The following is an 8,834-nucleotide window of genomic DNA, read 5'->3' as shown; positions in this document are numbered from 1 at the left end:
TACATTCGATCAATACGGAAATTATTTGATATTTCACAATGGATGTGACAAATCAGTACAATTTGCTCAAAGAAATGTCAAATTTTGAAAACCGCGTATCTCCGAATCCGCGTATAAGAGGTACCGTGTATCTCGGGGACCGCCTGTATATATATCGGTATTTCTGGCCACACTGGTCCGCAGGTCAGGCGAGCTTTTTGGCTGCCACCGTCGCAAAACCGTCGCAAAACGTCAAAACCGACGTCACAAGTACTGAAAACCGACGTCGCCAGCGAGGGAAACTCGCAACGATTTGGAGGCGCTGGCGACGGTCGTTTTTGACGTTTTGCGACGGTTTTTGACCTTTCGAGCGAGCTCTTGCCCTGCGGACCAGTGTGGCCAGATTATATTGGCAGATTTCGGCAGGAGCACTGTTGAGAACGCAACCATTTAAATTTATTCAATTATTTTAACGATCAATTTATTTTTACCCTACTAGCAAAGATAATGAAAAGTGTGCGACTTTTATAAATAATGTGTGTCGTTTGAAGCAAGATTGTGTGAAGCTATGAATTAAAATATGCTTTTATTTAACCAAGTTTAATGTGTTTAAGTTTTTCTTTTGATTCGGGTGCACCAAGTCCGTGTGGAGGGAAGCGCACAGATTTCGTACGACGAAATCGCACGTCCGACGTTATCTGTCAAATTCCATATAAAATTTTGACAGGCCTTGCGATAAAATCGCATCCGGTGGAGCACAGACACGGGCCTAAGTAACAAATGAGGATAACGATCCTTGAAACAGCATCCCAAGCGCCACATATTAAGCTTAAACGACTGAAAAATCAAATATCTGTAATTTCGGTAGGATAAATGGAAAATCGGTAGTTTTAGGGCGGTCATCTGTGAATCGGTAGGCATATAAAAAATTGGTAGGAATAGGGTAACTGTACCAGTTTTCGGCAGTGTACGTATTTTCGGCAGGGTAGCTAAAAACGTGAAATTCTGCACAAATGCGATAAAAGATTTCACAAAAAACAATTTTGTGGTGAAAGTGTAATTATTTGTTATTCACACACGAAGTTTCACACCACTCTAAATTGTTCGGAATTTTAAAATCACGATAAACAAGTTATTTTTCACTTTAAATGCTGCCGAAAATAGGTACACAGTAAATGTTCATTTTTGACAGCTCAATGTTGTGGGCTCCTGCCGAAACTCGGAACAATAACACACCTTGGATTTGGCTGAATATTCCTTTTAAAATTGATCAGAACACTACAATGCGTATGTCGACACATAATATGACCTTTCTTGTACCAAATATCACCAATTTTACGACAAACAATGCAATTATTTAAGAGAAAGATAAATATTTGTAAGCACTGTTCGCTATAATCATCAAACTGTCAATGGCAGCTCTGTTTAAACGTCGCATCAAAATGGCTGTCAAAACGGGCCAAAATGAGCAACATAAAATTAATAATTAAAGTGTTTTTTAACACCAATATTAGGAAAGTAAGAGTGTTTAATTGCTTAAAACATTTTTTTGTAAATATTTACATTGATAAAAACATTTTCTGACCCGTATTCGCGCTGCCGAAAATAGGAACACTGCTTGCCGAAAATAGGAACAAACTGCTGAAAATAGGAGCAAAATCAATGTTTACTTTTTTTCGAATATTTATGAAAAAAGGGCTTTGAACCGGCAAATAAAAAATATTATAACACACTATGATAGTTTATCAACCAGAATAACAACACTTTCAAGAAAAATAATAAAAAAATGTTTATGTGTGAGCAGTTTTTGTGAAACTTTTGCACTAGCGTGCCGAAAACTATTAAAACTGCAGTTACCCTACAGATAAATCGGTATTTCTGGTCACTCTGGTTGTACAGTCTGCCGTGTCATCTGTTTGACAGCTGCGGGTTTTCATTCACAGTTGACTTCTCGATGTATCTTGCATCTCGTTCTAGCCGTGTTTCCCACTCTCGATTTGCTGTACACAACTGTGGTAAAAATGTACTGTGGTAAACATAGAAAAGGAGCGAAGAGGGAAGACGAGACAGCTGTATGAAAAAAAAAATCAAAACATTGACAAAAATCGTACAGCAAAGGTAAGGATTGCGGGAGTCTGCTCTTGGTATCTATGGCCAAACTAAAACTAATGGGACAATCATTTATATTCTAGTGATATGAACGACTCCGTTGCGAAGTACTATAACTATGGTGATGCTAATATTATTGATTGGGCCCAGGAAGCCGAATCCGTCATACGGGACATTGCTGAACACGTAAAAGAAGCCTCGCACTCCAAGCTCCTGCCAGCAACACGCACAGAAGCATACATCAATATAACGACGCTAGGTGACAAAATGATGTGTGTAAAACTTAACGCTGAAGGCTTACAAATTGTAGGTAATGTCCACGATGATAAAACACGCGACAGTTCCACCAATACTCGGTACGAAACACCGTATGCGCTGTTATCGGACGTTTGCTCGTCATATGTGAATTCTTTCGGTAGCTCGCTAGTAAATGCCTTAACTGCGCTAGAGCAAGAACACTCACAACACCGTGAATTAGAAGATGTCGAATAAATTGTTATGTATTTTAATTTCTTGATTTCAGTTGTTGTCTTACATATTCATTCTATATCGTAACCACCTAAACTGCCAACCTTTTCAGATACAACGTCTGAGCTTCTCGCTCCAAGCGGGCCAGCTCGCGGACGACCGGCCCCAACTGCTCGACGTGGTCCTTATACCCGGTTCCGGTGTTCATACGCTTCTCACCGTAAACCACCTTTCCGTCGAATTCGTTCAGTGGGACCTTCATGTCCTTCTCTATTTGAGGTATGGTTACGGTCAAGTGATCTTCGATTTCAGCCAGGTACATTTTCTCATCGTACCACATGCAGCATCCTTTTACGTCGGTGAGCTCGGTGTTCCAGCAATTTTTGCCACGCGAGGAGCACCACTGCCCGTGGTACCAGACTTTTTCTGGCACTGAAGCAACCAGTGAAAACGCTAATCCCATGCGGTCAGCACGCCCGACACGTCCAATACGGTGCACATAGTTTGATTTTTCATCCGGAAGTGTCACGTTTATAATGAACGGTAATCCCGTGATGTCCAGACCGCGGGCGGCAACATCCGTGCAGATAAGGAATTTCACTTCCTTGTTCTTGAATTTCTCCAAATTGGCCTTCCGTTCCTTCGGATTACGATCGCCATGCAAGCATACGCACGAGTATTTCTGCCCACCTACTTGTCGCAAATAACGTTCCATATTGTCGCAGTCTAGCTTCGTACGACAGAAGATGATGGCGCGATCCATATTGTGCTCATCGATCGCTTTCAGAGTGTACTCTCCTTTCAACATTTTTACAGCTTCCGACAGCGTTTCCGCAGTGTTCGAACCCGGTCGCACATTGTCCCGTGCGTGCACACCATCCGTTTGGATATGGGTACGCATGGATTGCCAGCTGATATCTTTCTGCGGATCCACCATACACACCACGTGATGCACAGTTTCCGGAACGGCGTCCTCGCCCTTCAGATCGACCCAGGTTGGGAAGTGCATTAGTCTTTCGGCCATCTTCTTCACTTCAAACGAATGCAGCGTGGCACTGCAAACCACCATCTGCAGCCGTCTGCCGTCGGATGTGATTTTTGGTATCTGTTTGTGCAATCGGTCAATCATTTCAGTGTACCCTTGTTTCAGCAGTCCATCCGCTTCATCCAGAACAAAAAACCGACAACTGTTCAATAACACGTACCCGCCTCCAATCAGATCCTCAAGGCGGCCCGGCGTTGCCACGATTATGTCCACCCCACGCTGGAGCACTTCGATCTGCTCACGCACATTGACGCCACCGATGAGCAGCAGTTCGCGGACCTCCGGGTCTTTGAGGTGTTTTTTAAATTTACGAATCTGATTGAACGTTTGCTCAGCCAACTCTCGCGAAGGTTCAATGACTATTGCCTGAGGGGCGTTCGGCTTCGGCTTTGCGGCTTCTCCTTCAGCGCTACCGGACGGCCCAGTGTTGGGATTTTCGGTCAAATTTTCTTTAGCAACGTTACACACAGCTGCGTATCCAGCCGGCAACGGGTACTTAAAATCGGTTTGGCCAAAGTTGAATGCGATTTCTGCATTTTTTAATACGACGGCGGGAAAGTAAGAGTTGTTTTTTGCATCTGCTTCGCTCAGCTTGAAAGCAGTACCGAGGGACGTTCCGTTTTTAGAGAAAGCTATTTCTCTGCCATCTAGATCAAGCATACATCCTATGACGTCTTGTTTCCCGAATGCTTCCCCGTACGCATCGAATTGCTTGCAATTGGATTTTTTTCCTGTTCCGCCAAAGCCGTACCCGAAACGATCGGTACCGAGATCCAGACTGGCCATTTCGGTGGACCAACCAACACGACACAGCCCTTCATCTGTCACTGTTGCTTCGTAATAGTATTTACCCTTTCCGCGGACACCGGTGGTACATCGACTACCGTGCCATTCCTTAAATTCCCGCGACTGGCAGCGTAAACCGTCCGGAGTGATAGCCATCGCCTGTCCACGATCGGTATACGAAAACGTCCAAGGTTGCCCTTTGTGGGAACTTGTTTTGCACGTTTTACCCTCCTTAATGTCTCGCAGCGTTTCCCATACGATTTGCAGAATCGGCAAACAAAATGCGCCGGTTTTGCCGCTTCCCGTTTCAGCTGCCATTAGCACGTCGCCACCGCCCAGAATCAATGGAATCGCTTCAGCTTGGACATCGGTTGGCAACATCCATTCCATTTCGTCGATAGCCTTTGCAATCTCCGGCATAACACCGAATTCTACAAAGCAAACGTATCAATTAGAAATAATATCAGATTACAAGCAAGCTCGAACTATACCAACCTTCAAACGCCGTCATAGTGCTAGATATTCCTTTATTTTGCTGACTAATTCCAATTTTTTAGTTTTTCTCCAAAATATTTCAGAAAGCCGGAACAAGAGTAGTCCTCCAGATTTTTTTCTGCTGCAAATGACAAGACAGCAGGTTAGCTCATAAAACCTAATGTTCTCTCCGCCATATTAAATCGATGCACTTTATTTTCAGTTCGAACAAAAACAAATAATTTGTATTTCAATGTTATTGGATTAGTATGAAATAATATTTTTTTAAGATGCACATACAAAGTACATGAGTTTTTCTTTTTATTAAAAATCGGGGAAAAATTAGATGCGGTTTTATGTCAAGTAGAACTGTCAATTGTAAATTGTCAACAATTCTAAATTTGCCAAAACTGGCCTCCGTCGTGTGTTGTTGATTTGATAAACAAACACAAGCAATTTTACACGCAACGGTGAAATGAACGAACTTACGCTAGAAAATCTACGAACGAGATTCAATCTTGTCTGCCGATTTTGTTTATCGGACAATGACTGTTTTCCACTGTTTTTGCCCGATGGAAATATCAACAAACGTTTGCAAAAAGGCATCGAAATCATTATGTCGAAAGTGGACGAAAACGACGGACTGCCCAACAACATCTGCAGTATGTGCTTGCAACGAATCGAGGATTTTGTGGACTACGAAGCAACGTGTATCAAGTCGTACGAAATTCTGCTGAAATGTATAACCGAATCGACGGGTGTTAAAAACGGCGACAAGCAGCTAACCGTTGAAGTGCTTATGGTGGACACAGAACAACCGGATTACATCGACGATGGCGATGGTCCACATTTTGTTGCCGAAGAAGAACAAAGCGCACAATACATTGAATACATTGGAACGCGGCAGGATTCAGTAGACAAGCATGAAGAACTGAGCACGGCCACCGTCGAGGTACAGGATTCAAGGGACGTGCTTGAGACTCCAGCAACTGAAATAGGAAAAGAAGTGTCCCATACTTCCCCTGTTGAACGGGAATCAGTTCATTGCATTACTGAAGACATGAGTATCAAAGCCATCAATGCCAAAGTGGTGGATTATTGTTATCGCAACAATCGAAAAATACCGATTGTTCAGTGCATGTTTTGCGACGGAACATACCGTGGCAGGAATACACTTCGAAAGCATTTAAAGATACATTATCAAATCAAAAACTATTCATGTTCTTACTGCGAGCGAACCTTCGCCGATCGGACGTCACTGCGTCTGCATGAAGTGCGACACTCGGAAAAGAAATCTTTCAAGTGTACCCACTGTGGCCGGGCCTACTATAGTCAAATTGAGCTGAACCAGCATTGCATAGCAAAGCACGGAGGTAGGAAATACCTTTGTGTAGTATGCAGCAAACTGTTCCCTTCCAAAGCAACCCTGCACGATCACTCACGCGTACATCAAACCGATCGCCCATTCGTTTGCAGCACATGTGGCAAAAGCTTCAAACGTAACCGCAATCTTGTACGACATTTCAACAGTCATCAGAAAAACGAAATCGCAGCTCAGAGCAAATCGCTAGAGCGAACTGCTACAGTTGCCATCAGTTGTCAATACTGTGAAGAAGTATTTAAAATACCTTCCGAGCTGTTAGAACACTTAATACAGATGCATTCTCAAGAGTACGAGCAAAGTCATGAAGGCACCCATTACTGTTCGCTTTGCCAGAGCAAGTTCAATGATATGAAGGACTACCTGGCACACCAGGCAGAACATAACTTGATGGTGATCACTGTTGGAGAAAAAACAGTATACCAGTGCTTAGATTGTGGTAAACAGTTACGCTACCGATCTTTGGCAGAAAAACACGTTCAGTCGCACAGCACTGAACGTCGTTTTCAATGTAATGTTAGTGATTGTTTGAAAACGTACAAATTTAAAGTACATTTAACTCGCCATATGCGCTCAGCTCACGGCGAATATCAAACGTAATAGCAAAATCAATAAATAGCCAAATTCTTTTACAACAAAATGTACAAAGTGATTTGAAAATAGGAAATTGAGAATAAGAAAAGCATTAACTTAACACTGTGGTAGTCAAAGCCTCCCTACCTGAGGAACCTAAGTTTGTAGTTAACCACTAAACGAGCAAGTTGATGTTTCAGTTTAACTGTAATATGCAGGAGTTTGCGCAGGAATTGCCTTCCGAGTGGAAACCCAATAAATGTCTAATTCTACCTACAGGTAAGTAGATTAATAATATTAAAGTTTATAAATTAATATGTCTGCATGAACTCACAGTAAACCTAAAAAACGCGAAACGTGTTTGGAAGAAGATCTTGTATTTTAACATTAAAAAAAAACAGGAAACTTATCGGATATCTATTTTCACGATATATACAAGAACAAATTTTATAATATAGAGAATCGGCATTAAAACGATGTTGGTTCAAATTCCGGACATTTATTATGTTTTTAGACATAAAAACGATAAATTTCCACATATCGAGTCCATGACTATGCCACTTGTAAATTATACATATCAGGGTCAAGCTTGTCGTTTGTCATGCGTCTCATGTAACTTGTGTGGATTGTGGATTTTTCAGTACTGACACAAATGTGAAAATCAAGCATAGTTCGATGTGTTTTAATAATAGATAGCTATCTTTGGAAACCGAACTGAATTAAATTATATAAATAGTGTTAATTAAAGAATCCATAGAAAAAGCCACGCTCAATTCAAAATATAACCTTGACTTGCATTAATGTTTTTCCACCTAGTCGAAGTCTAGCTTTCTAAAACTGCCTTCGGTTCCGAAGCTGCGTTGTGTGGAACCATTTTTCAATACCGAGGATGGCGAAGAGCAAGGTTGTGAGGTCAATAAAGCCATATCGATGAGGTAACTGCGATTGTCTGCCAATTTAAATTCCCATTGCTTTGCGAGTGTATCGATCGATTCCAGATCACCGCCGTACTCCTTGGGCAGTATTGCAGGCGAGAAATGCTGATACAGTGATTTCAGATCTCGCCCGTGTGTATAAATCTGGAATTATATTAACAAAAACGGAGTAAAAGATCGTTATGTAACATCCATTATTTATGTTGCACATAGTTTTACTTACTCTTTTATGTTGATTTTTCTCCGACAGTAGTCCATTGAAGATGTTTAACGCCGTTTGTGCTCCAGGCGGTGGATGGAGTATGTGGATGCCTTGCATGCGCAGTGGCGATGCATCCTGATTTAAGATAGCCACTTTACGCAACAGATCCATCTCGAAGTGCATCAAATGGTTGGCAGTGACTCCCTTGAGATCGATGATTAGCGCCATCCCACAGATCACCATTTGGTCGTCATCGCGCATCAGAATATCGTTGATCATTGTACCCACCTTTATGATGTCAGCAAATGTACACTGGTTGACATCGAAACAGCCAACACGTATTATGAATAATTTCGGATCCGTTGGTTTCTCTGTTTCTGGCAATGGGACCCCCACACTGGAAATGGGTGTATATGTTAACGTGGAACGTGCTCTGCAACATTGCAACGAGTAAGTTACCCCATGCGTATAATTCTAAGCACATCACTATCCAACGGATCGCGGTTTTGGATGATTTGTGGTAGCTCGGAACGGGTTTGATAAAACAGAAGAATCTTTTTCTTCACCTTCTCGAGACTAAATTTGCATCCTCGCAAAAATGCCACCAAAAACTGATCATCGACAAGACTGCACTGCAGGTCGAGCTCGATGAGCCACGATCTGATCACTTTTAAATGACTGTCCACCTGGGACTCGTCTTCGTTGAGTTCCCTTTTAGCGACCTCTTGTAATTGTTGAGAAATGGGGCGAATATTAGACATTTTGGGTTGATAAAGTCTAGCAAACCACAGCCACACTAACAACAGTACCGTAGGTCAGTCAGACTCGAAATAGAAACGGTGCTAACGCTCCTGCGATGATGTTAGCTCAAAGAACGTCTTA

At 42.2% G+C, this 8,834-nt stretch overlaps 3 protein-coding genes across 3 annotated transcripts; 1 reads left to right on the top strand and 2 right to left on the bottom strand.

Annotated features, from left to right (window-relative positions):
- Positions 1-2,562: 2,562 nt before the first annotated feature.
- On the bottom strand, positions 2,563-5,039 carry LOC1278460 (ATP-dependent RNA helicase Ddx1). Its single transcript, XM_318051.5, has 2 exons — positions 4,883-5,039; positions 2,563-4,818 (listed from the first exon to the last, which is right to left on the bottom strand). Exons 1-2 carry the CDS (start codon positions 4,896-4,898, stop codon positions 2,648-2,650), a joined length of 2,187 nt encoding a protein of 728 aa, XP_318051.5. The 5' UTR covers positions 4,899-5,039; the 3' UTR covers positions 2,563-2,647.
- Positions 5,040-5,275: 236 nt separating this feature from the next.
- On the top strand, positions 5,276-6,882 carry LOC4576548 (zinc finger protein 808). Its single transcript, XM_001231091.3, has one exon. It carries the CDS (start codon positions 5,337-5,339, stop codon positions 6,840-6,842), a length of 1,506 nt encoding a protein of 501 aa, XP_001231092.3. The 5' UTR covers positions 5,276-5,336; the 3' UTR covers positions 6,843-6,882.
- A 412-nt stretch (positions 6,883-7,294) lies between these two features.
- On the bottom strand, positions 7,295-8,805 carry LOC5667357 (alpha-tocopherol transfer protein). The gene is made up of 3 exons (XM_061651164.1): positions 8,412-8,805; positions 7,974-8,349; positions 7,295-7,894 (listed from the first exon to the last, which is right to left on the bottom strand). The coding sequence occupies exons 1-3, from the start codon at positions 8,711-8,713 to the stop codon at positions 7,628-7,630; spliced, it is 945 nt and encodes a 314-aa protein (XP_061507148.1). The 5' UTR covers positions 8,714-8,805; the 3' UTR covers positions 7,295-7,627.
- Between the last annotated feature and the right edge of the window lie 29 nt (positions 8,806-8,834).

The sequence above is a fragment of the Anopheles gambiae genome, chromosome 2 (genome assembly GCF_943734735.2).
Source record: "Anopheles gambiae chromosome 2, idAnoGambNW_F1_1, whole genome shotgun sequence".
Classification (NCBI taxonomy): domain Eukaryota; kingdom Metazoa; phylum Arthropoda; class Insecta; order Diptera; family Culicidae; genus Anopheles; species Anopheles gambiae.
This window is presented reverse-complemented; position numbering and strand designations above follow the sequence as displayed.